Here is a 27,628-nt window from a genome sequence, read left to right as displayed (position 1 = left end):
CCAGGAGGAGGCTGAAGAGGAGGTCTCGTGACTTCATGGCGCCACAGATAGGGTGTGCAAAGAGGAACAAGTGTGGGCAAAAGTGCAGCCAGAACCTCAACAGGAGGTTCTGGAGGAGCTGGAATAGGGGCAGCACCTGGCATCAACAGCTGTGAGCCAGTCAAACCTTCCCCACGTAGCTCGGCCGTGCACATTAGCACATGACACATCCATCATTCAGTTTAGAGCCCAACATCCCTTAGCTCAACAGGATGAATTCTGGCTCCATGAGAGTAACAAGAAAGACTGGGGTGCTTAGAGTGTAACCCCGACACACCCAGTTAATTATACAGGATACTCCAGCTTGAGCATCATGGTTATTAATACAGCTGAAAGAACAGGAGGACGTGTGGCACCTTAGAGACTAACCCATTGATTAGAGCAGAAGCTTTCGTGAGCTACAGCTCACTTCATCCGATGCAAAACACAGTGGGGAGATTTATACACACACAGAGAACATGAAACAACGGGTGTTCCCATACACACTGTAAGGAGAAAGAAAAGGAGGACTTGTGGCACCTTAGAAGCTAACAAATTTATTAGAGCAGAAGCTTGCATGAGCCACAGCACGCATCCGATGAAGTGAGCTGCAGCGCACGAAAGCTTCTGCTCTAATCAATTGGTTAGTCTCTAAGGTGCCGCAAGTCCTCCGGTCCTTTTTGCGACTACAGACTGACACGGCTGCTACTCTGAAACTGTAGGGCGAGTGATCAGGTCAGATGAGCTGTTAGCAGCAGGATGGGGGGGGGGAAGGAGGAAAACCTTTTGTGGGGATACTCAAGGGGGGCCATTTAATACAGCTGGGCTCCACCGCGGGGCTGACGTGGCGGCTCCTGGCCAGGACCGTCCCGCGAGCTGGGAGCGGTTGTCTTCAGGAGAGGGGCCCCTTCGGGCAGGGTGCAGCATCCTGCGGCGCCGCGGGAAGGCTCCGTAGGTCTCCTTGGGCAGGTCGCGTCTCTGCCACGCTGGGCTCTACCCTGCGCGCCCCGCCGGCTCCGGCTGCCCCACGAGCTATGGGCACGAGGCGCCGGGAGAGGCCTTAAATACAGCCCGCGCCTGGCCCCGCCCGCCGGCCCCGGGCATTGGCCGATCCGCTCGGAACGCAGCCGCCATTGGTGGGTACCGCCTGCCCTGCGGCGTGCCCATTGGATAAATCGCGGCCAGCTCGCCGCGGTGACGCGAGGCAGGCAGAGAGTGACGGGAAGTAGCGGCGTCTCCCCTCCTGGTTCTGCCCCGCCTCCGGTGGTTGGCGCTTCTCTGATTGGCTGACCTTGCCCGTGTCTCACTTCCTATTGGTAGAGGGGAGCAAGTAGGTGGGGTTTAGCCGCCCCTTGCCCCGCCCCCTGTCGTCGCCATTTCGTTGCGGGAGCTGCCGGGAGCGGACGCGGCGTGCGGACGGAGGCGGGGTAAGCGCGGCGCGGGGCTGGATCCCGCCGGGGGGCGCTGCGGCCTCCGGGCAGGGCGGCCCCGCGAGAGGATCCGGCCCCGGCGGGAGCGGCCTGCGCGGGGAGCCGCGGCTCAGCCCGGCCGGGCGGCCTCCGAGCCCAGCGGGCCGGGGGGCGTCGGGCAGCCGGGGCCGCTCAGTACAGAGCCGCTGGGCCCTCGGGAGGCCCGTTTGGCCGCGCGCCGCGGGCGGCAAGTGCCCCGCCCTGGGGTCGCCGCCCGCCCGCCGAGCTGGGGCTTCCGAGGCTGCTTTCGAGTCTCCGCGCCCCGCTTTGTGTTGGCAAAGAGCGTCTGTGCTCGGCTGCTGCAGCTGGGAGCGGGGCCGGCCCAGGCAACGCCCGCGGCCAGACTCCCGCTGCCGTGTGCGGCCTCCGTTCCGCTCAGGCGGCGGCCACTCCTGGGCCCGGACGGAGAGCGGGCTCCGCTTGCGGTGACCCCACCGCAGATGTGAAAGATCGGGATGGGGCGGGGGAATAGGAGCCTCTATTAAAAAAAAAAAAGACCCCAAGATCGTGACTGTCCCTATACAACCGGGCCATCCGGTCACCCTAGGTGCCGTATCTAACCCTGTAAAAAGAACAGGAGGACTTGTGGCACCTTAGAGACCAACAGATTTATTTGAGCAGAAGCTTTCGTGAGCTACAGCTCACTTCATCGGATGAGCTTATGCTCTAATAAATTTGTTAGTCTCTAAGGTGCCACAAGTCCTCGTTTTCTTTTTGCGAATACAGACTAACACGGCTGCTACTCTAAAACCTGTCATTATGCAAGGCATCTTCTAATGCTGTCTCTCTTCAGGTTTGCATAGGTCTTGGGAATTCCCTGGATACCCAAGTTTCATAAACTTGATGAGTTGTGGTGTTAGGAACAACAATCCTACGCTAGCCTCTAGGGGCTGGACTTAACCCAACCTTTCCCATCGCTAGTTAGTTTAATTCTAAGGCAGAGGGGTTCAAAAAGTAGCCAGTTGAGACTAGGGAGAAGCACACATATGACTGATGTATTGCAAAGGTGGCTCAAACAAAGCACTTGCTGTCATAGAAGCTGGCTTCACATGTGAATCTCTCTCTCTCGGTATAGAAGCTGTATGCACAATAGTCTGTTTTAACTTACTTTCAGGTTTCAGAGTAACAGCCATGTTAGTCTGTATCTGCAAAAAGAAAAGGAGGACTAGTGGCACCTTAGAGACTAACAAATTTATTTGAGCATAAGCTTTTGTGAGCTACAGCTCACTTCATCAGATGCATGCTGTAGCTCATGCAAGCTTATGCTCAAATAAATTTGTTAGTCTCTAAGGTGCCACAAGTCCTCCTTTTCTTTTAACTTACTTTGTTACTGCTGGTAGTTATGGGTAACTATAGGAGGAAGAAGACTGTGGTCAGATGTTTGGCTGTGTATGTGTCTTCCCTGTGCGCTGGTCCAGCTCTGCACAGACATTTAGCACAGCAGACCTTGAGTGAACTGTCCAATGACCACGAGATCCATTAAGGTACGAAGGCACCCAGCCAGGTTTATTGTTGAATTGTTGTTGAAACACAGTAATAGCAGACTATGAGGATACTAAGACATGTAACTTAACAAGGGGAAAGAATATTCATGTCCATTTTGGCTACACATACACTGACCTGGGAGAGCTACGGTTGCTGTATGTGGAGCTGTAGTTGTCCTGCCTGTCCCCGCTGCATGGAGTGATAGGGGTAGAAATGCAGCCCTGTATCCCATGTAGAATGGTGCAGGGTGGGGAGTGGTGTGAGGTGCTAACATGGAGTTCTCCATGGACTGCAAAGGGAGGTGAACTCAGGATTGTTGAACCTGTAGGTCCACAAGAGTCTGCAACATCTGTGCTTGCTGGTGAAGACCTGTTATGTCCTGGTGCCTCTCCCTCTCTTTTTCCTGAGCCTTTCTCCTATCTGTTCTTTCCTTCTCCATACAGTGTGCAATAGTCACCTTCCAGGCAGTGATGAGCTGCCAGAAGCTGAAGAACCGGTTCCTTCACTCACTCCAGGTCTTCGGCGGCACTGAAGGACCCGCCGCCAAAGGCCTGGAGCAAGCGAAGGACCCGCCACCAAAGGCCCGGAGTGCCGCTGGGTGAGTAAAAATTCTTAGGGGAGCTTCCCCAGCCGAGAGCTCAGGCGGGACGGAAAGGACGGTTTGCCCACCTCTTTAACAACCAGTTCTAAACCGGTTTCAAAATTCAACAACCAGTTTGTGTGAACCAGCTCCAGCTCACCACTGCCTCCAGGCCCTCTGTTCATCATCTGATGTAGCACTGGCTTGTGGTATCTCGCTGAACATGTCACCCCAAGTCCTATTCTTTCTTGTCCTTATCTGGCTCAGGCGGTTTAGGGTGGAGGCTGACAGCTCATGGACTCCCACACATAATAACCTTGCAACCCCCTGAGGGGTCCCAACCCCCAGTTTGAGAACCCCTGGACTAGATGATCATAATTGCCCCTACTGGCCTTAAAAATCATGACTCTATCAAAGGACATTTTTCCACACCACACATTAGGGCGTAGAATTCATTGCCATGTGTTGTTGGGGCCAACCAACTGGAGAACTGACTAGCTATTTGGGTCATAATATGGTTATGGTTTTGTAAGCAGAGGGGCGGTCCAAAATCATCCTGGAGAACAAACAGCCTTCTTTTAGCAGGAGTTCATCTCCAGGTCAGCTAAGGAGTAGAACTTGTGCAAAGTTTGGCAACCTCCTTTGTAAAGCATGGACACACATCCAGTAATGGTTTCTCTACTGCCGTAGGTTCTGGTAATAGCATCCCTAGACATTGCAAAGTCAAGGTGCCACAATATCCTCTAACAATGTCTTTAGTTTTATGGGTTTATTTTATATTTTCATCCTTAATATGGCTTCCTCTTTTGATAGCATTTTAACTTAGATGAATAGCTTCTTGTTTTCATGCCATTTTGGTCTCCCATTCTGATTCATCATAAACTGGATTGCTGTCTTCCCCTTACATGAGATCATCTAGAGCTCAGACTTACAGTCCCACCTGCTTGTGTTACTGTTCAGTTTCTCTTAGACTGTAGTCAGTCGCACTCATCAGATGGATGCTGACTTTAGTCTCCTATGGAGGGTTGTTTTATAAAACAAAAGGCTGGTGCCCTCCATGCACCAAACCGGGAACAGCACTGGCAGTAACTGCCCTGCATTGTGTTGCCTCCTATACCTAGAGGGGGATGATCATGAGGAGTTACATGAGCCTGATCATTTGCTGATTGGATTTTAGGCTGAGCCTGCCCAGGGTTCCAGTTGTGGTGGCTGCTTGTGTTATGGGCACTTGACCTACTAGGAATTGAGCTGAGATGATCAGTGTTTCAGCTTGGTGATAACTTCAGATAGTATCTGGCTAAATTAGGTAATGGTGAGAGGCTGTAGGCCTATTGCCACCTGCCTGACCATTTCCCCGGCTGCTCTTCCTCCTACGAGTCATGTTTTTGTCAGTTTTAATTTGTACCTGGTAGATTTTGTAGTTTCTCCCACAGTCTCGGGTGGGATGCACACTCCAAAATGTAACATGAGGTTTAGTTTAGTTTGAGCTAGCAGCCAAGTTACAAGCCAGATGAGGATCTACCGCTTTTCCCTTTCCTTGCTTTCTCCCTCTCTCCCTTCAGAATCAATAGCATCCCAAAGAGTAGATGAAAATAGCAAATCTACTAAGCCTTACCTCTCCTGCCAGCCATGCTTGATTTCTCTGAATACTGCAGGACCCTCCTCCTGTGGCAGACCAAACCACCAGATTCTAGCTCTGCAGAAAGCCCTGAGTCATCTGCCTTGGTTTCATTCACCATTGTCCTTTCTCCATCCCCAAAGAGTGATCTTTGATTGTCTCCAGAGTTCAGAAATACTAGTCGTGAGCTACCCATGAAGGCCTGGAAATCACAGCTTTCAAGCTAGAACATTAATGCTCATTCCCTATCATACCAAGCTGCTATGCATAGTTGTCAAGGGGTTTAGTTTTAATAAAAATCAGTTTGATTAGCTCTCTGAAATGTCAGTTACTACTGACTGCCTCCTAATAGTGTCTGAATGAATACATAGTGGAGAAATGCCTGGTTCCTGGAATCCTCTCTCCACTGGGACTCCCAAAGTTGACTCTTGCGGTATTGCAATGAGTAAGAATGTAGTTTGAAACTTTTTAGGAAGCTCTCTGAAAACACATATGCAAATAGGGTTACAGCATGCTGTGTGGTGCAGCGGGGGAAGGGAGACGTTTAATTCCAAGGTGCACTTACATTTTGCAACACAAGTCTCAGCTGATCACTCAACAGGAGCCTTAGATCTTCCCCTAATTCTAGTGTTATAAATTAAACACACACACACATAATGTGCTCTCACTTGGCTGAGCAGAAATTGTATGTTGGAATCAACCAGTGATTAAAACTCTGCATTTGCTCAGCTCTTTCCTTATGGTAGTTGAATACAGTGGCTGTATGCTGCCGTTCACTACTTTACAGGCAGGGTGCTGTGCACCTGTTTTCTATCTAATAAGGCAATGAGCAGACCGATTGCGGGTGTGGTTACATGTTGGCTGCAGGTGTGTTCTTTGTGCTGTCTCAGCTCCACGCAGACGGCAGACCTCAGTTAAACTGCCCGATAAATCCACAGACTTGGTTTTAAGCAAAGGCACCTGGCCAGGTTTATTGTTGACAAAGCACAGTAATAGGGGAACCTGGCAGACTCTACGAGGATACTAAGACCTGTATGCCTGTGACAATGGATACAGCTTAGTGAATCGCAGGATTTTCAACTGTCCCCCTCGGCTGGCCAGAGATACACTTTTATACCCTGATACAAACAAGTTAATATTGCCCCTTTGACATAGTTACTGACTCCTTACATCGATAGTTATCACCCATCATCTTGTACATGTTGGTTCGATCAAAACACCTCTATTATGTACTGTCGTCCTGACCTTCTCTTTTAGGAGGGGTCAGTGTGTTCCCTTTATCCTTGGGGAATGTTTTTGTACCATTCTTGATATCGGGGGTGTTCTGGTATCACTGATAACGGGCTGTGTTTGCATGAGTACTCTGACTAGCACTTCTTAGGAATGTGTATTTCTGCAATATCAGCCCTGTTCTTGCCAAATTCTGTGACCAAGTCCTGCCTCATACAAGGACTTATGTCCCAGGCACTATTCCTAATACAGAGGGGGTGAAGAGATGCAATCATTAATCTTGTTTATCTGTGTTTGGTGGTTAATAATCATTCTGGGATAGCATGTAAGCAGGAATTCTCCTTAGATGGGACACCTATACAGAGATTGACTCTTGCACAACACAGGAATGGGGAGGTGCTAAATCAATCTTTTTTTTTTTTTCTTAACAGAGAACATAACCAATTACAATGGGGAATGTCTTTGAAAAACTGTTTAAAAACCTCTTTGGGAAGAAAGAAATGCGAATTCTCATGGTAGGTCTGGATGCAGCAGGAAAAACAACCATCCTTTACAAACTTAAGCTGGGGGAAATTGTGACCACCATCCCAACAATAGGTAGGTTTTACTAATATATGGACTCCATTAGATGTGTACAGTAAAGGAACGTAATCAGTGATTCACAAGGACTTTCTGACACACCAGTTTGTGAGCATTGTTGTGACTTATAACAGATCATGTAGTGTGGGTCGAGAGTGGCCAGAGGAACCTGGTATTAGAGTAGGGAGTTAAAGCACTTCTCTAACTTCACTGTAATGATCCCTGATTCTAAAAGGAGCAGAAAACCTCTTGTCCTAACACTACTGTTAAATGTTTGATTAATGGGATGCATGGACTGAAATTTACAAAGAGGCAATATGGTCTAATGGTTCAGACTGGGGATTAGGAAATGAGAGAGATGGGTTATGTTCCCAATTCTGTCACAGACCCTAACCTTGGGCTAGGGATGTAAAAGGTTAACCAGTAAGCATTAGGCTTACTGTTAACCAGAACTTAACAGTTATCCCATGCAGGAGCCATGGAGCACGGGCACGGCCCGGGGAAGCCAGGCCAGAGCAACCCAGGCCACAGTGTGCAGCCTAGCGGGGCCCTGGTCTCAGCAGGACTCTAGCCCCTGCTGCCCCACTCTGGCCTGCCATGGAACGACATCAGTTAACTGGTTAAATGATATAATTTTAATTGTTTAACCGGTGAACTTTTTTAACCAATATTTACATCTCTACCTTGGGCCAGAGTGGATTGATTTTAAAACAAGGCAATTTAAATCACCAAGTGGAAAGCATCAGTTTTAATCACCTTTTCCAGTTGTACTTCCTTTTATTTTTCAAAGAAAGGTGCATTCTCACTGGTTTATATAATCATTAAAACATGTTGATTTACAACTAAATAGAGCCTGTACACTAGATTTGGTAAGTCTTTTTGCTACGTAGGAGGGTACACTGTATACATTTATTTAAGCAATTATATAGCTTAATATTTTCAGCTTATTAATTATACAATTTTAGTATGTTAGAAAATAGTGAATGATATACTGCTTATTAGATAATTAACTTTCCTCATGATTTTTGTCAAGCAGTATTAGGATAGCAATTGGAATTTTATTAAACACACAACAGCATGTACAATTTATTAAACAAAACAACATTAAATGTTTTGGAAATGAGACAACTGTCTCCTAAGTTATTTAGGCTGTTCTTCAAAATTTAAAACAACCAGATCTCATCCACTCCTTATTTTCATTTGTAGTCTGGAAGAGACACAAGCTTTCTTGTTTTTTCATCTCCCAGTTGATTTCTCAACTTTGAATTAGTCTAAAAAAAAAAAAAATCCTTCTGTGCCTCCAAAAGAGACAATTGCTGTCAGAAGCTGGTTTAGCCCTTCAACAAACTCTGGTTCCAGGTGCTTAGCTAGTGACTTTCACCAGTTCAGTGGTCTGACTTTCTTAAAACATCATCAGCCAACACCTACTGCTTGAATGGTCCCCTCTATCCCTGGTCTCTGCTATGGTCGGTATGACAGAGAGGTAATTATTAGATGCCCATGTCATAGCAGCTGGTTCTTCTGCAGCAGCTAGGCATCTAAATGAGGTGGAGCAAATGCGTGATCCACCTGCTTCTTTATTGCCTGCTGCTGAACTCTGTTGGTGCCTCTGTCTGTCTTCACTGGCTCTTGAAGTCCTTTCCAAATTTCAACAGCATCAGCACCAGAGTAGCAATCTTTCTGCAGTTTGTTCCGGGCTATGGAAATAGGTTTCAAGCTATTCAGCATATCTTCTGCATTTCTCTTTAGCCCAGTGTTGACAACTTTGGCTGCAATAGTTTTCTCTTTTTTTGGTCTCCATTTTCTTCACAAATTATCAGAATAGGCCAGTGTCATAAATATAAACACCTTTAAAATCCCTCCTGGCCAGAGAAAAAGCCTTTTCACCTGTAAAGGGTTAAGAAGCTAGGATAACCTTGCTGGCACCTGACCAAAATGACCAATGAGGAGAAAAGATGCTTTCAAAGCTGGAGGGGGGAGAAACTAAGGGTCTGGGTCTCTGTGTGTTTTTGCTGGGGACAGAACAGGAATGGAGTCTTAAAACTTAGTAAGTAATCTAGCTAGATATGTGGTAGATTCTGTTTGTTTAAATGGCTGAGAAAATAAGCTGTGCTGAATGGAGTAGATATTCCTGCTTTTTGTGTCTTTTTGTAACTTAAGGCTTTGCCTAGAGGGATTCTCTAGATTTTGAATCTGATTACCCTGTAAGGTATTTACCATCCTGATTTTACAGAGGTGATTCTTTTTACTTTCTTCTCTTAATTCTTCTTTTAAGAAACTGAATGCTTTTTCATTGTTAAGATCCAAGGGTTTGGGTCTGTGATCACCTATGCAAATGGGTGAGGATTTTTATCAAACCTTCCCCAGGAAAGGGAGGGTAACATCTGGGAGGATTTTGGGGGGAAAGACGTTTCCAAACGGACTCTTTCCTAATAAAATAATACCGGTTAGACGCTTGGTGGTGGCAGTGAAAGTCCAAGGGCAAAAGGTAAAATAGTTTGCATCTTGGGGAAGTTTTAACCTAAGCTGGTAAAAATAAGTTTAGGAGGTTTTCATGCAGGTCCCCACATCTGTACCCTAGAGTTCAGAGTGGGGAAGGAACCTTGACATGGTGGCAGAGTGGTGGGATTAACTTAAAATCATTTTGAGAAAAATTTTAAGTGGTTTGTGTGTGTTTGTGTGTGTTTTTTGAACCAGAAGCACAGATTAAGTGATTTTTTTTTTCCTTTGGGTTGCTGGAAAGCAGGTTTTAAACTGAAAGCAGTTAGTGGTTTTTTTTTTCTCTCTTTGGGGGCCAGAGCAGAGACGAAAGGGAATTGTCTTTTGTGAGCTGGAGTTTTCTCTATCTAAAGGCAGGGTAGTTAACCTTCTGCAGGGAAAGTCACCAGTCTTCAGACCTGAAGTTTTTTGTTTTGTTTACTTAAGAGCAACTAGAGGGGTTTTCTGCCTATTTCCCTGGAGACAAAGGTGTTAGGGTTTCTTTCGTGGTTTTTTTTAGGATTTTTCTGTAGGCTGACAATCACTATCAGAGAATATAGGTATCCTATTACAGCACAGCAAAATTTTACAAGCCAAGTTTTGGGGGTTTTTTTGTTTTTGTTTTATTTCTAACTCTCGGGTGTAAAGTTAGTTTAAAAACAGAGGCAAAGATGACAGAAACCAAGACACGACACAAATTGGAGTTAGCCAGACTGGAGGCAGCAAAAGAGGCAGAAAAAGCCCTAGAAGCTGCCCACAGGAGAGAAATGGAGGTAGAAAAGAACCAAGAGGCTGCCCACAGGAGAGCTATGGAGGCAAGGGCCAAAGAACTGGAGGAGAAGGAAAAAGAATGGAAGCATGCACTGGAGGTGGAGAAGGCAAAGGCTCAGCAGAATATACCAACAAACCCTAGCAATCCTTCTCCAGGTACCACTTCCCATCCCAGAAAGCTCCCCACCTACAAGGCAGGCGATGATACCGGGGCCGCCTTAGCAAACTTCGAAAGGGCTTGCCTTGGGTACAGCATCTCTACAGATCAATACATGGCCACAGCTCAGTGGACCCTTAGCTGAGGTGGCGGCTGAAATGCCTAAGGAACACATGAACCAGTATCAACTGTTTAAAACAAGGCGAGAGTCAGAATAGGGCTAACTCCCGAGCATTCCTGTCGGCGGTTCAGAGCCCTAAGGTGGAAACCAGACGTGTCATTTACCCGACATGCCTACCACATTGTGAAACATTGGGATGGCTGGATATCAGGAGCAAGTGTTAAATCTCCAGAAGATTTGTCCTTCCTAATGCAAATGGAGCAGTTCCTAGAGGGTGTTCCTGAGGAAATAGAAAGATACATCCTAGATGGGAAGCCCAAAACTGTAATCAAGGCAGGGGAGAATGGAGCCAAATGGGTGGAGGTGGGAGAAAAGAAAAAACTGGCTGCAGTTGGAGCGGATACCAGAAGGGACAACCTCAGACAACCCCCTACTATCGGGGGCTGCCCAAGGCCCCAACTATCCCCCAAGGAATCCTCCAGACACCTTATCGTCCCACCACACCGTTATCCAGCAACCCACCTTGCCCCAGTGATCTGTCAGCTGGACGATGTTTTAAATGTAACAAGCCGGGGCATGTAAAGGCCAACTGCCCCAAGAACCCCAACAGATTACAGTTCATTGCACCAGCATCACACCAGAGGTCCTCAGGCCCAGATACCTCCCAGATATCCTCAGAGCGGAGGGAAACTGAGTGTGGGTGGGAAGAAGGTCACCGCGTGGAGGGACACCGGAGCACAAGTATCAGCTATCCATGCTTCCTTGGTGGACCCCAATTTAATCAATCCAGAGATCCAAGTGATGATTCAACCCTTCAAGTCCAACTCTTTCAATTTGCCTACAGCCAAGTTGCCTGTCCAGTACAAGGGCTGGTCAGGAACGTGGACTTTTGCAGTCTATGATGATGATCCCATCCCCATGCTGTTGGGGGAAGACTTGGCCAATCATGTGAAGCAAGCCAAGAGGGTGGGAATGGTCACCCGCAGCCAGACTAAACAAGCCATCACGCCTAGCTCTGTTCCGGAAACTTCTACCAGGACCTGGTCAGAGGTGATGGACCTGGATCCCAGGCCAATGTCTGCAACAGCAGTAGTGGATCCAGTCCCAGAGACCCAGACAGAGCCAGAACCGGAACCAGCAGAACTAGCACCAGACCCATTGCCAGCACTGAATCCAGTACTTGCAACCCCAACACCAGAGGGCCCAGCGAACCTGGACCAGCAGCGGCCGATAATCCTACACAAGAGGCTCAGCCGGAGCCTGAACCCCAACATAGTGCACCAGAGGAGAGCGGTTCACAGTCAACGGAAACAGCCCCATCCCCTACATCGCTTCCAGAGGGACCAAGCATAGGTCCACAATCCAATGAGGAACTGATGTCTCCAGCATCAAGGGAACAGTTCCAGACCGAACAGGAAGCAGATGAAAGCCTCCAGAGGACGGCAGCACAGAGCAACCCACCGCCGCTCAGCTCTTCTAATCAATCCAGGTTTGTTGCAGAAAGAGGACTTTTATACATGGAAACTCTTTCTGGTGGATACCAGGAAGACTGGAATCCTCAGACAGTTGGTAGTTCCAACTAAGTACCGGGTCAAGCTCTTGAGCTTAGCCACGATCATCCTAGTGACCATGCTGGGGTGAACAGGACCAAAGACCGTTTGGGGAGGTCATTCCACAGGGAGAGAATGGGCAAACATGTTTTTACCTATGTCCGGTCTTGAGGTATGCCAAAAAGTGGGAAAACCCCAAGACCAGGTCAAAGCCCTTCTCCAACCACTCCCCATCATTGAAGTTCCATTTCAGCAAGTAACTCTGAATATTCTGGGTCCTTTTCCAAAAAAGACACCCAGAGGAAAGCAGAACATACTGACTTTCATGAATTTTGCCACCTGATGGCCGGAAGCAGTAGCTCTAAGCAACACCAGGGCTAAAAGTGTGTGCCAGGCACTAGCAGACATTTTTGCCAGGGTAGGTTGGCCCTCCGACATCCTCACAAATGCAGGAACTAATTTCCTGGCAGGAACTATGGAAAGCCTTTTGGAAGCTCATGGGGTAGATCACTTGGTTGCCACTCCTTACCACCCTCAAACAAATGGCCTGGTGGAGACGTTTAGTGGAACTTTGGGGGCCATGATACGTAAATTCATGAATGAGCACTCCAATGATTGGGACCTAGTGTTGCAGCAGTTGTTCTTTGCCTACAGAGCTGTACCACATCCTAGTTTAGGGTTTTCACCATTTGAACTTGTATATGGCCGTGAGATTAAGGGGCCATTGCAGTTGGTGAAGCAGCAATGGGAGGGGTTTACACTTTCTCCAGGAACTAACATTCTGGACTTTGTAACCAACCTACAAAACACCCTCCGAACCTCTCTAGCCCTTGCTAAAGAAAACCTAAAGGATGCTCAAAAAGAGCAAAAAGCCTGGTATGATCAACATGCCAGAGAGCATTCCTTCAAAGTAGGAGACCAGTTCATGGTCTTAAAGGCGCTCCAGGCCCATAAAATGGAAGCATTGTGGGAAGGGCCATTCACAGTCCAGGAGTGCCTGGGAGCTGTTAATTATTTCATAGCATTCCCCACCTCCAACCAAAAGCCTAAGGTATACCATATTAATTCTCTAAAGCCCTTTTATTCCAGAGAATTAAAGGTTTGTTAGTTTATAGTCCAGGGAGGAGATGACGCTGGGTGGCCTGAAGGTGTCTACTACAAAGGGAAAAGTGCTGGTGCGTGGAAGAGATGAACCTCTCCATGACCCTTGGGCATATGCAGTGACAGCAGATACAGGAGCTGTGCAGTAGCTACGCGCCAATGTTCTCAGCCACCCCAAGACTGACTGAACAGGCATACCACTCCATTGACACAGCTAATGCTCACCCAATTAAAGTCCAATCTTACCGGGTGTCTCCTCAAGCTAAAACTGCTATAGAATGGGAGATCCAGGATATGTTATAGATGGGTGTAATCCACCCCTCTGGCAGTGCATGGGCATCTCCAGTGGTTCTAGTTCCCAAACCAGATGGGGAGATACGGTTTTGCATGGAGTACCATCAGCTAAATGCTGTAACTCGCCCTGACAACTATCCAATGCCATGCACAGATGAACTATTATAGAAACTGAGACAGACCCAGTTCATCTCTACCTTGGACTTAACCAAGGGGTACTGGCAAGTACCGCTAGATGAATCCGCCACGGAAAGGTCAGCCTTCACCACCCATGTCAGGCTGTATGAATTTAATGTACTCCCTTTCAGGCTGCAGAATGCACCCGCCACCTTCCAAAGACTTGTAGATGGTCTCCTAGTGGGATTGGGAGAATATGCAGTTGCCCACCTTGACGATGTGGCCATATTTTCGGATTCCTGGGCAGAACACCTCGAACATCTACTAAAAGTCTTCGAGCACATAAGAGAGGCGGAATAGCAGTTAAGGCTAAGAAGTGTCAAATAGACCTAAACAGAGTGACTTACCTTGGACACCAGGTGAGTCAAGTAACTATCAACCCCCTACAGGCCAAAGTGGATGCTATCCAAAAGTGGCCTGTCCCAAAGTCAAAGAAACAGATTCAGTCCTCCTTAGACTTGGCCGGTTATTACACGCGATTTGTACCTCAATACAGCCAAATCGCCGCCCCACTGATAGACCTAACCAAAAAGAAACGGCCAAGTGCCATTCAGTGGACCGAAGAGTGTTAGAAGGCCTTTAACTTGCTTAAAGCGACACTCATGTCTGACCCTGTACTAAGGGCCCCAGACTTTGACAAACCGTTCCTAGTAACCACAGATACGTCCGAGCGTGGTGTGAGAGCAGTTTTAATGCAGGAAGGACCGGATCAAGAATTCCACCCTGTAGTTTTTTCCAACAAGAAGCTGTCTGAGAGGGAAAGCAACTGGTCAGTCAGTGAAAAAGAATGTTACGCCATTGTCTAAGCTCTGGAAAAGCTATGCCCATATGTTTGGGGACAGCGTTTCCACCTGCAAACCGACCATGCTGTGCTACAGTGGCTTCATACCGCCACAAGAAATAACAAAACTTTTTCAATGGAGTTTAGCTCTCCAAGATTTTGATTTCAACATCCAACACATCTCAGGAGCTTCTAACAAAGTGGCTGATGCACTCTCCCATGAAAGTTTCCCAGAATCAACTGGTTAAAATCATCTTTGAGATGTGAAAAATATTATTAGTCTTTATATACCTAGTAGTATATTTAGAGGTGCATGTGTCTTAACTGTTTTTTCCTAGCGCTCCAGGAAGAAATCCCAGCCAGCGTTTCACCCTTTCTGTGATTTGGGGTGTCATAAATATAAAGGGAAGGGTAAACACCTTTAAAATCCCTCCTGGCCAGAGGAAAAGCCTTTTCACCTGTAAAGGGTTAAGAAACTAGGATAACCTCGCTGGCACCTGACCAAAATGACCAATGACGAGACAAGATACTTTCCAAACTGGAGGGGGGGAAGAAACAAAGGGTCTCTGTCTGTGATGCTTTTGCTGGGGACAGAACAGGAATGGAGTCTTAAAACTTAGTAAGTAATCTAGCTAGATATGCGTTAGTCTGTTTGTTTAAATGGTTGAGAAAATAAGCTGTGCTGAATGGAATGGATATTCTTGTTTTTGTGTCTTTTTGTAACTTAAGGTTTTGCCTAGAGGGATTCTCTGTTTTGAATCTGATTACCCTGTAAGGTATTTACCATCCTGATTTTACAGAGGTGATTCTTTTTACTTCTATTAAAATTCTTTTTTTAAGAAACTGAATGCTTTTTCATTGTTCTTAAGATCCAAGGGTTTGGGTCTGTGTTCACCTATGCAAATTAGTGAGGATTTTTATCAAACCTTCCCCAGGAAAAGGGGGGGTAACGTTTGGGAAAGAAGTTTCCAAATGGACTCTTTCCTAATAAAATAATACTGGTTAGACGTTTGGTGGCAGTGAAAGTCCAAGGTCAAAAGATAAGTTTGTACCTTGGAAGTTTTAACTTAAGCTGGTAAAAGTAAGTTTAGGAGGTTTTCATGCAGTTCCCCACATCTGTACCCTAGAGTTTAGAGTGGGGAAGGAACCTTGACAGTCCATTCTTAATAAATAGATCAAAAGTCACTCACTGAATTCCATCATACATCTTGGAAGAGAATTAGTTTGGATCCTCCTATCTCCAGGGAAGCTGAAGCAAAGTGGAAGTGTGTTTCAATTTCAACAACGTTTTCCTTTATTCCTGGAGTTGTTCTTAAATTTAAAAGATGCATCAAATGAGCACTGCACCCTTTTTATTACAAGTTTCAGGTTCTCTTCGTCTAGACTTCTTTTCCTCTTTGCTACATTTGCAGCATGACAAAGCTATGCACTTGACATTTGAATTTTTGTTCACAGTTCGTTATAGCTTTCACTACTAAATCTGCTATATGGGCACTTTCTGATGTATCAGTTGTTTATCTTATAGAAACAATCCCATCTTCTGTTGCCACACACACATTACTGCATCGTTGTGTACAATGCTCCACCCATGAAGATTCAGATTAACGAATTTCCCATCAACATGTTTTGCACACTTCCTTCTCAGTGTATCCAGCAACCTTCCAGCTCTGCCGGGTGGAGTGTAGCCTGGTCATAACGATTGAATCATGTCAATTGAATGTTTGTTCTAAAACAAGACTAAAGGGAAAAATTGTTCCATGAATGAACCAAACATACTTTTCATCTTTGGAGACTGACTGGAATTTGCTGGTCATGCTTATGAACTCCTCCATGGTTTCTCTGGGTGATGTTTATTTATTTATTTATTTATTTATTTATTTTAAATACACTCAGGTAATTTGTCTGTTTCGTTACAGCTCTGTTGGTGCGACCAGCATATGATGAAGCTGTAGATATTGCAAATAAGTGTTCAATTCCCTTTGTCTAAGCTAGACCATCAAAACAAAATTTTTTTTTTTTTTTTTTAAAGTCACTCTATTACTCAGTGCAGTGGTTTTTTTTTGTTTTGTTTTAAAGGTCAAGAAAAGATTCCTCCTACAGCCATTTGTCTCACTGTTTAAATATATAACTTATTCTAAACCCAGTTTGACAGGGGAAATAAATCATAAGGATTATATAAATCTATCTCTAGCAACATACCAAACAGCTTGGAAAAAAAATTTTAATAAAATTCATAAAATCCTAATAAAACTGTACTTTTTGAAGAGGAAATCTTCCCCTAGGAGGGTTGATTATGTTGAGCAATAAAAAATCATTTCAGAAGTCCAGCAGTGACAGTGAAAATGTAACTGATAAATACTCCCACAACAAACATTTTGAAATTCATAAGTAATGCACCAAAAACACACTTATGACAATCTAAGTGACCATTTCATAGAATATTAGCGTTGGAAGAGACCTCAGGAGGTCATCTAGTCCAACCCCCTGCTCAAAGCAGGACCAACCCCAACTAAATCATCCCAGCCAGGGCTTTGTCAAGCCAGGCCGTAAAAACCTCTAAGCAGGGAGATTCCACCACCACCTCCCTAGGTAACCTATTCCAGGGCTTCACCACCCTCCTAGTGAAATAGTGTTTCCTAATATCCAACCTAGACCTCCCCCACTGTAACTTGAGGCCATTGCTTCTTGTTCTGTCATCTGCCACCACTGAACAACTGAGCTCCTTCCTCTTTGGAACCCCCTTCAGGGAGTTGAAGGCTGCTATCAAATCCCCCCTCACTCTTCTCGTCTGCAGACTAAACAAGCCCAGTTCCTTCAGCTTCTCCTCGTAAGTCATGTGCCCCAGCGCCCTAATCATTTTCGTTGCCCTCTGCTGGACTCTTTCCAATTTCTCCACATCCCTTCTGTAGTGGGGGGACCAAAACTGGACACAATACTCCAGATGTGGCCTCACCAGTGCCGAATAGAGGGGAATAATCACTTCCCTCAATCTGCTGGCAATGCTCCTACTAATGCAGCCCAATATGCCATTAGCCTTCTTGGCAACAAGGGCACACTGCTGACTCATATCCAGGTTCTCATCCACTGTAATTCCCAGGTCCTCTTCTGCAGAACTGCTACTTAGCCAGCTGGTCCTCAGTCTGTAGCAGTGCATGGGATTCTTTCTTCCTAAGTTCTCTGACTTTCTTCCTTGTAGGTTTCAATGTGGAGACTGTAGAATACAAAAACATAAGCTTCACAGTCTGGGATGTGGGTGGCCAGGACAAAATCAGACCCCTTTGGCGACACTATTTCCAGAACACACAAGGTAAGTGCACATATTTAAACTGCATACATACTGTGAATGTCACTTGGCTAAATGCTGTCAGCCTTGTGCATGTGACTGTTCAGGCCTCAGCTGTGGCTTCTCTAAGCCAACAAACATCAGTCTTGTATCTTGCCTTTCACTTCTCCCTCTGTGCCGCTCTTTAATTCTTTACCTAATTCTGGAGTGGCTGCTATGGTCTCCATAGTTAGTTTCTGTTTAAAGCACTTTTTGAAACCACTCTTACTTGCCACACACACAGTTAAATCAATGTGACTGACATGGCAGTTGAGAGCCTGGATATAGCCTTTTGTGCAAGTCCCAGGTAATTTATTGAGGGGTTTCCTGCGATACAGCCCATGCCTCCAAAATGGCCTATTTAAGAAATGCTTTTATTTGTGCAGCGATTGTGGGGGTGGAGGCCTGGAAAAGGATCCACATGCAGTTGATGATGCTGGATGCCCTCTGCTGAATTTTAGCACCTCGCTCTGGAAACAAGCTCAAACGAAGGTGGAGGTGCTGGAGTTTAGGTTTTGGCTCTGCAGAGCAAGTTGCTGGACTGCAGTGAGCCAGGCACGTTTTACAGTCCTGTGCACAGAGACTCTACTCCTTAGCTTACCCTCAGACGCACTGCTGACAAAACAGGCAGTTTGTTCAGTGATGGTTTTAGACTGCCTCTGCTTACTAGGCCTTAAAAACATTGGGAGACCCAAATAGCTGGTTGATTGTCCAGACAAAACTTAACTGTGTCCCAGAATCATATGATGCTGCAGCTTTGCTTGTGGCAGCGATGGCCCGGGGTAGGCATTACTTTAACAGGCCTACAAAGAGGCAGTAGGGTTAGCTTTTCTTGCAGCCTGCAGTAGAAATTGTCAGAGTTTCAATTTGACGCTTTCAGAAATTGGGGTCTTTGGTTAAAATAAGATTGGCTGGGATGACACATTATCAGTACTCCAACTTCACTTGGGTTTTACCAGGAGTGGAAGCTTGAGGAATTAGCCTTGCACAAAGTGAAAATCCATAATCTTTGGCTATGTAATTGAAAGGACAAGTAAGCTAACTTTTTTCCTTCTCTATGAACTAGGTCAAAGTGTGACGGAGGACCCATCAGTGACTATAGCCAAGATAGTCAGGGACACAACCCCATGCTCCAGGTGTCCCTAAACCCCCAACTGCCAGAAGCTGGGACTGGACAGCAGGGGTGGATCACTTTGAAATTGCCATGTTCTGTTCATTCCCTCTGAAGCATCTGGCCAGTGTCTGAGGATACTGGGCTAGATGGACCCATTGGTCTGACTCCGTACGGCCCTTCTTATGTGACCTAGTTATTACTGAACACTGATTGCATCTCTCCTCTGACTCCTGCTTAGGCTTAATCTTTGTAGTGGACAGCAATGATAGGGAGAGAGTGAATGAAGCAAGAGAAGAACTCACCAGAATGTTGGCAGAAGATGAGCTCCAGGATGCCGTTTTACTAGTGTTTGTAAACAAACAGGTGAGGTGTCTCCTGATCCCTATCTTTTCTAAGTCTTCATGGGTGGCCCTTGTGATTGCCAGCACTGGCAGTCTTTAAATCTTCTGCAACATCTGCTCTAGTCCAAAAGGAATTATTGTGGAGCAGTTCCAGGGCCTGTATTACACAGGATGTCAGACCACATGATCACAATGGTTGCTTCTGGCTTTGGAATCTCTGATCCTAACCAGGAAAAGGTTCCAGGCTAGACAATGAACTGGCTGTGGGGAATGAAAATATTTATCTTCTGAAACTGGAACTACCCTATACATTCTTGCTAGTGAACAGCCCTGGTGCAGTCTCTGCCTGGGAGAGATTAGGTGGCGTGGGGGAAGAATTCCTGTATAGGTGAGATTGATGTTTTTGGACTTCTTTTAATTCAGCCTTTTGAAATTTTGCTGTTCTGGGGAGACTAAATCTTAATTTAGTGGAGCAAATATCCTTAGCATCTTAATTATCCTCATGAGGAGGGTGGGCAAATGGTATTTGTACCTGAGCTGGTAAATTTCAGTTTTTCTTGCAAGGCTGATCTGTTGTCACTCTGCCCCATTCCTGCTGTCAATGTCTAGATTAGATTCTTCCAATTATATTCAACTCTCCAGTTAAAATTTGCTTGTAATCCATGCCAGCCTTACAATACTTGCTTGACATTCCAGCTGGTTTTTCAGCCATTTTGCCTACCTGCTTAGGAATGTAGGAGTCATTAGTTCATTAGTATGGCAGGCACAGCAAATCCAAATGACAAGTCAGACCTGTTAATACTGAAATTCATAGTCAGGCGTACGCTCATCTTCCTATCATAGCAGACTTTCAATTATTTGCTTCACTTTCATCTAAACCTTTCAGGTGTCCCTAAAACACTTGAAGTAAGTTGGGTTTAGGTAGCAGACTGATTCAGGACCCCACCTATGTTCTCTCTCATTTTTTCCATCCATATGCAGAATGAATTTTGTTAGGTGCACCAATATCGAGGTGATGTGTGCTGCCAGTAGAAACAAAAATCCTAGATATATACTTTTTTTAAAAGTTACCATAGGAATAATTACTCCAGCCAGGATAGGCATTTTAGTACTCACTACTCAAAGGATTACATTTAAGCATAAAAGAAATAAAATTATGAAATGCATAAACTAGTCAAAAAACTAAAATAACAGCACTTCGAAAGAATAAAATTAGAGAATATATGTGTATTGCAGGAAGTATCAAGAAGTAACAACAATACAAGTATGTGTTGGGTGTGTGTGTGGAAAGAGGCGCATGGTGGGGTGTGGGTGTGACTGAGATATGGTGGGTGACAGATTGTCTGAGACAGTGACGGGGGCGAAGAGAGACACGGTGCATGTGTGAAGAGGGGCAGAGATTGTGTGTGTGTGTGTGTGTGTGTGTGTGTGAGAGAGAGAGAGAGAGAGAAAGACGGACGAGGGATGTGACATGTTAGCGAGAGACACGCATGCGAACACTGCCCCTTTAAGTAGATTCGCACTCACCAGTCTGAAGCCTGCTTGTACAAACACAGCAGCCACCAGCAGCTCCATCCCACATTCTGCTCCTGAGCCCTGTCATGTCCCATCCCCTCCCCCCCGCTCTGCGGAGATGGGGTACATTGGAGGGGACACCCTGACTTAAACCTTTCTCTTCCCCCCCCCCCCCCCCATGCTCAACACAGCAAGCAGGAGGCTCACAGGAGCAGCTGGCCAGGGGCTCCAAGGCAGAGGGCAGGAGCAGTGTGGCAGCAAGGGAGGGGTACCTGAAGTGCATAGCACTTGATTGACTACTGAGCGGCAGCACGGGTGCACAGTTTAGGGGGAACACTGGTCCTGATCAGCCTATCTTGTGTTTATAGTGCACTACACACACACTCCTCAGTTAGCTGGCAAGGATTCAGTAGTTTTGACAGGGCTCCACTGTGTACAGAGAGCTCTCTAGTTAAAGAACTGCGTTGGAATGTCCTGCCTTGTTTCAGTTTAAATGTTTAATCTTAATGTGTTTCAGTGGCTGCAAAGCATTTTTAGTTTTAACATTGTGTGATTAAACTTCCATTTAGGACCTTCCCAATGCTATGAATGCTGCAGAGATCACAGACAAACTTGGCTTGCATTCCCTTCGTCAGAGGAACTGGTACATCCAAGCAACATGTGCCACCAGCGGAGACGGGCTTTATGAGGGATTGGACTGGCTCTCCAACCAGCTCAAAAATCAGAAGTGATCAGTTCCCCGAGCATCTCATCAGAACCAGCCAGCCTCTGCTGTGTGTGCGTGCGTGTGTGTGTGTCTGTCGGAGGGAGAGAGAGCTCACACAAGTGTGTGTGTGTCTGTCTGTCTGTCTAGGAGTGGGAGCAGCTTTCTCACACTGTGCCTTAAACATGCTGTAAAATAAAACCAATAGTATTGTATTTTAAACACTACCTTCCATATCTTTGAACAGAGCATTTTTACACCAGCAAGCAGAACTTAGGGGATTCTATGGGACCTGATTGGAAAAAGGAGCCTCAGCATTTGAAGGACAAGAAAATCTGGCGTGTAAAACAGAGTTATCGTGGCAGGTGTCTCGGCTGAGTTTTGTTTTCCCTGTTATCAGTGCAGTCTGTTGCAGTTTGATCTCCTTCCTTCATCATTTTTCAGTAGAATAACTTCACTCTTTCTGAATGTTGCCATGGGACTATATACCAGCATGTTACTCAGTAGTTCAAACCCCTGACCCACACATCCTTCTGTAGCGTGAGATGTCTCTTCGGGTTCAGTTGAACAGTAGCATAGACAGTGTGTTTTGTGGTGGAAACTGTGTAATTTACTCTGCTGTGTATAACATACCTCATTGTAAAGTAATTTGTTTGGGGATGTTGTGGGGCTTCTTTGGATCAAGGTTTCCCCAGCTCCAGTCATATATTAGCCCCTCTAGCTAATTCCTCTCTCATGGGATGGCAAAAGCTCAGCTTGGGAGGGAGGATAAGATGTCTGGACAGGCCAAGTGACGTTTCATAAAAGACCTTAGTTATTGATATCAGTTAGAATCTCCATCAGCAGGCTGAAAACGAGGCTTTTGAGATTACTGCCCCCACTCCTGTTTTGTACAAAACATCCTATGCTCCCTTGGAACGGATAGCAATGTTTTGTACAGTATTGATTCTAACTACCAATTTAGGTTATCTCTGTTGCAGGAACCGTATCAGTCTGTGAATGTCAGTAATTTGGTGTCAAGGGGGAGAAAGGAATCTAATGATAAAGGGGATTGGAGGGACAAGAAAGACTAGCGTGGAGCCTAGACTGGAGCTGCCTGGCTAGTGCTGTGTAAGCAATTCTCATGTCTGAAAAATCCATTCCAGTTTCAGCAAAACATATGTGATTTGGCAAACACTGCACTGTGTCTGATGTCATTTGGTGGGTCAAAAGTACTCTCTGACACTTGTTTGCCTTTCTCAGCTGAAGTCTCCACTATCTCCTCATCCCTTTTGGTCACAATATGGAAGAAAAGGGTTGGTGTCCCTCTTCTTCCATTGATAGTAATGCTTTGCACAGGCTCAGTGAACAGAATGTGCAGTTACTCCTTTCCTCTTTTAAAAAAAATAAATAAAAAGGGGGAGATCTTCTAGCTCTTGGAAGGAGAGAATGTCAGTCTTTTAACCATTTGAAATCTACTTGGACTATTGAGAAAATGAAGCAGAAATGTCTTTTTAATAAGTTTCATATATTCATGTTCAAAAACATACATCTATAAAAATACAATGGGGGGGTAGGGGCAAAAGTGAAGCATGACTCAGATACAAGCCAAATGTGGATTTGGTTTTTGAACCATGTTGTAACTTCTCTGAGAAGTGCACTGTAATAAAGAGACTCTGTCTTGGAATGAGGGATGGGCTTGTGATTGATGGCAGCTGTATTCTTTTGCACACATGCATCCCTGTCAATAGTCCAAACTAAGACCACCAATCTCGTTCCTGCATTTCCTTATTTACTGATCAAGGAATCTACCCCCCCCCCCCACCTCCCGGCACCATGCTCAAGGGAGCTAGTTGGTACAAAGTTCTTTAATCTGACCCAGATTTGCTCTGGGACCACAATCTTAGAACTTTGGTCTCTTCTGTTCCTGCAGGACTGGAAGTGTGGTGTGTGTGAGAGTGTATAGTAGAGCATCTGCTCTGCACTGCCCTGTCTCAAGGAGCTAGACAGACCATAGAAAATGCATCTGGGAGGGCTGGAGGAAGCTGCCATTTTGTGAAAGATTGTTCCCTCGGTGCCCAGCAGAGGAGCTGGGATTCATCTTGGAGAGCTTCATTTTCAGTATTGTAGGGCAAAGGGGAGACAACTGCCTTGTGGGGTCAGGATACAGCACATATGCTGTCATGTCAGCCAGGGCTGCTTTCTGCTCCCTGTTGCCTTCTTTTTCCATTTCTGGGGCTGTACACTACAGCTGATTTTTGTAGAGAGAGCTCACCAGCTGACCTAGCCCCACAGCAAGGACTCTGAAGAACTCTGCCTGCTTGCATGCTCTGCTGCCCACAGCTTGGTCTATTTCACAGAGCTTAAGGCCAGCAGGGACCATTATTACACCATTTAGTCTGGCTTCCTGGGGCTGATGAGCCATTACATTTTACTTAGATACCACTAGATTGAGCACAAAAACTTCCATTAAACTAAAGCTTTTCGGTCCTCAGGAGACTAAGCTGTGTCAAGAACAGAAGAGACTGATTTCAGAGTGGTAGCCATTTTAGTCTGTATCAGCAAAAAGAACAGGAGGACTTGTGGCACCTTAGAGACTAACAAATTTATTTGAGCATAAGCTTTTGTGGGCACACAATGTGTGCCTGACAGGGTTCCCTCCCCTCCCCTCTCGGCACTCTAGGGTACAGATGTGGGGACCCACATGAAAAGCCACCTAAGCTTATTTCTAGCAGCTTAGGTTAAAACTTCCCCAAGGCACAAATTCTTTGCCCTTGGATGGTACACTGCCACCACCAAGTGATTTAACAAAGAATTAGAAGTTCCCACTTGGAGTTCCCATGTCCCCAAAATATCCCCCCAAGCCTTTACACCCCTTTTCCTGGGGAGGCTTGAGAATAATATCCCAACCAATTGGTTACAAAGTGATCACAGACTTCAACCTTGGGGTCTTAGGACAACAGAAATCAGCCAGGTTCTTAGAAGGATTTTATTTAAAAAAAAAAACCAGGATGGAAAATAACTTTACAGGATAAAAAAAAGATTCAAAAACACAGAGCAGAACTTCCTCTAGGCTTAGTTTCAAAGTTACAAAAAAACAGGAATAAACCTCCCTCCAGCAAAGGAAAAATTCACACGCAGAACAAAAGATAATCTAATGTGCCTTGCCTGGCTTTTACTTACAATTTTTGTAATATGAGAGACTTTTAGGATGGTTTATAGGAGGAGTTTTCTGACCTGGTGCTTCTCTGCTTCCCAAGAGCACACACAAAACAAAGCCTCCCTCCCCCCCCCACCTTTTGAAAATATCTTCTTTCCCCATTGGTCCTTTTGATCAGGTACCAACCAGGTTATTTGAGCTTCTTAACCCCTTGCAAGTAAGGAGGAATTCTAGGCTACCCTTAGCTGTATGGTTATGACAATGCTAGACTAACAAATTTATTTGATCATAAATAAATCACACAAAAGCTTATGCTCAAATAAGGTGCCACAAGTACTCATTCTTTTAGAAGAGACTGAGTGGCCACCATTGCCCAAGGCCCTGGTAGTGACAGGAAATGGATTAGGTGAGAGATTCCCAGATCATCCCAGCAGGTGAACCACACTCCATGTTGTAAAGGAAGGCGCAAAAAAAAAAAAAAATATCCAGCTCTCTGCCACTGTGACCTGGGGGAAAATTCCTTCCCAACACCACATGAATGATCAATTGGACCCTGAGCATGTGAGCAAAACACACCAGCCAAGCATCTAGAAAGGATTTTCTGTGCTACCTCAGAGTACTGCTTCTGCCCCCTCTAGTGTCTTGTCTCTAGCTGTAGCCACTCTGATGCTTCAGAGGAACATGGGGGGAAAAAAATCCAGAACACGTGTGGCCAAGTATGCAGTGAGGGACAAATTCTTTTCTGATCCTTACAGGTGACCAGCTGAAGCCTAGAAATGTGATATTAGTCATGTTCTTAATGCAGTGCTGCAAGTATTATGGAGTCCATCTGTTCTCCACATGGAAGGAGATGAACAGGAGGACTTAGGTTCACAGATTCCAAGGCCAGAGGGGACCAGCACAAACACTTAGCCTGACACTCCTTTTCCCCCTACAGCCACCCCCACAGGCTATAGAATTTCTTCCAGAAGCTGGATTAAAACATACCTTTTTAGAAAGATCTAATATCTTAGATGTCAAGTGTTTGTGAGTTCACCACCTCCCTTGATAAACTATTCTAATGATAAACCACATTCATGGTAAGAAAGCTGCATCTTATTTCAAGGTTCTAGCTTTTACAGGAGTCTCAAACAGAGTTATTTCCTGTGGCCCACCAAACTCCCCTCATCCCCAGCTCCCTCTACCTCCCAGCACTTTCCCACTGCCAAACAGGTGTTTGGCAGAATTTAGGACTTTCCAGGAGGAAGTAGGGAGGAGCACAGATGTGATACACTCAGGGGAGGAGGTGGAGAAGAGGCAGGGTGGGGATTTGGGGAAGGGGTTGTATCTCCTATCCATGTGTCATGCCTAGATGCCATGATCACCTCTCAACATTCTCTTTGATAAACTGAATAGATTTAGCTCAGCATTTCTCAAATGGGTCTGTAGACCTGTGGAGGTCCCCAAGGGAACCCCTGGGGATCCATGGACCCCACTGATCAACTCCCTCCCAGCGCCTCCTGCTCGCTAAAAGTCCGGTGGCGCACTGGCTCTAAGGCAGGATTCCTACCTGCCCTAGCCCTGCGCTGCTCCCGGAAGTGGCCATCACGTCCCGGGGGGCCAAAGGTTCTTCTTGTGCTGCCCTGAGCACTGATTCTACAGCTCCCATTGGCCGGGAACAGTGGCCAATGGGAGCTGTGGGGGTGGTGTCTGTGGGCAGGGGCAGCACGTAGAAGACACCCTGTCCTCCCGCACACACACATCTAGGAGCTACTGCCAGAGTGATATGCCAATCGCTTTTGGGAGCTACCCAAGGTAAGTGCCACCCAGCCAGAGCCCTCATCCCCTCCCATACCCCAACCTCTGCCACTGTCTGGTGAAAGTGAGTGAGGGTGGGGGAGAGCGAGCGATGGAGGGAGGGGGAATGGAGTGAGTGGGTGCAGGGCCTTGGAAAAGGGGCACGGCCAGGACATGGCCTTGGGCCAAGGGCTGAGCTGGGGGAGGTTTGGGGTTCCTGAACGTTTTTTAAACAAAACAGGGGTCCTTGGGTTGCTATAGCTTGAGAACTGTGATTTAGCTTCTTAACTGGTTAAGAGATAGGAAACAAAGGATAGGTATAAATGGTCAGTTTTTGGAATGGAGAGAGGTAAATAGTGGTGTCCCCCAGGGGTCGTACTGGGACCAGTCCTAGTTAACATTCATAAACAATCTGGAAAAAGGGGTGAACAGTGAGTGGCAAAACTTGAAGATACAAAACTACTCAAAATAGTTAAGTCCCAGGCAGATGGCGAAGAGCTACAAGAGGGTCTCACAAAACTAGGTGACTGTAAAACAAAATGGCAGATGAAATTCAATGTTGATAAATGCAAAGTAATGCACATTAGAAAACAATCCCAATGATACATATAAAATGATGGGGTCTAAATTAACAGTTAACATTCAAGAGAGATCTTGGAGTCATTGTGGATAGTTCTCTGAAAACTCAATGTGCAGCGGCAGTCAAAAAAAAGCAAACAGAATGCTAGAAATAATTAAGAAAGGGATGAATAATAGGAAAGAAAAATATATTGCCTCTATATAAATCCATGGTACACCCACATCTTGAATACTGCATGCAGATGTGGTCACTCCATCTCAAAAAAGATGTACTGGAATTGGAAAAGGTTCAGAAAAGCACAACAAAAAATGATGAGGGGTCTGGAACAGCTTCCGTATGAGGAGAGATTAATAAGACTAGGACTTTTCAGCTTGGAAAAGAGGCGACTAAGGGGGGGGATATTATAGAGGTCTATAAAATCGTGAGTGGTATAGAGAAAGTAAATAAGGAAGTGTTATTTACTCTCTCATAATACAAGAGCAAGGGGCCACAATGAAATTAATAGGCAGCAGGTTTAAAAGACAAACACAAAGAAAGTATTTTTTCATGAAACACGCTGTCAACCTCTGGAACTCCTTGCCAGAGGGTGTTGTGAAGGCCAACACTATAACAGAGTTCAAAAGGGAGCCAGATAAATTCATGGAGGATAGGACCATCAATGGCTATTAGCCAGGATGGGCAGGAATGGTGTCCCTAGCCTCTGTTTGCCAGAAGCTGGGAGTGGGTGAC

At 45.8% G+C, this 27,628-nt stretch overlaps 1 protein-coding gene across 5 annotated transcripts; it reads left to right on the top strand.

Moving 5' to 3' along the window:
- Positions 1–1,245: 1,245 nt before the first annotated feature.
- On the top strand, positions 1,246–27,628 carry LOC119849118 (ADP-ribosylation factor 2). 5 transcript variants are annotated; one of them, XR_006277207.1, is made up of 6 exons: positions 1,265–1,445; positions 6,832–6,997; positions 17,606–17,716; positions 19,084–19,208; positions 21,271–21,536; positions 27,614–27,628. XR_006277207.1 is itself a non-coding variant. In XM_043503255.1 (6 exons), exons 3-6 carry the CDS (start codon positions 6,850–6,852, stop codon positions 21,430–21,432), a joined length of 546 nt encoding a protein of 181 aa, XP_043359190.1. In that variant the 5' UTR covers positions 1,267–1,410; positions 1,624–1,648; positions 6,834–6,849; the 3' UTR covers positions 21,433–23,074. The 5 variants fall into 5 exon arrangements, 3 of the variants coding, with proteins under 3 accessions (XP_038241752.1, XP_043359190.1, XP_038241753.1); XM_043503255.1 differs by lacking the exon at positions 27,614–27,628 and adding an exon at positions 1,624–1,648 and having other exon boundaries at positions 1,267–1,410; positions 6,834–6,997; positions 21,271–23,074; XM_038385825.2 differs by lacking the exons at positions 1,265–1,445; positions 27,614–27,628 and adding exons at positions 2,790–2,971; positions 3,416–3,570 and having other exon boundaries at positions 21,271–23,074.

The sequence above is a fragment of the Dermochelys coriacea genome, chromosome 27 (genome assembly GCF_009764565.3).
Source record: "Dermochelys coriacea isolate rDerCor1 chromosome 27, rDerCor1.pri.v4, whole genome shotgun sequence".
NCBI lineage: Eukaryota > Metazoa > Chordata > Testudines > Dermochelyidae > Dermochelys > Dermochelys coriacea.
This window is presented reverse-complemented; position numbering and strand designations above follow the sequence as displayed.

Bases quoted from the DNA above. Each gene is read 5' to 3' on its own strand.
- LOC119849118 (XM_038385824.2), top strand. From the start codon at position 6,850: ATGGGGAATGTCTTTGAAAAACTGTTTAAAAACCTCTTTGGGAAGAAA. The intron at 6,998-17,605 runs GTAGGTTTTACT...TCTTCCTTGTAG, and splicing joins GACCACCATCCCAACAATAG to GTTTCAATGTGGAGACTGTA. The intron at 17,717-19,083 runs GTAAGTGCACAT...ACTCCTGCTTAG, and splicing joins CTATTTCCAGAACACACAAG to GCTTAATCTTTGTAGTGGAC.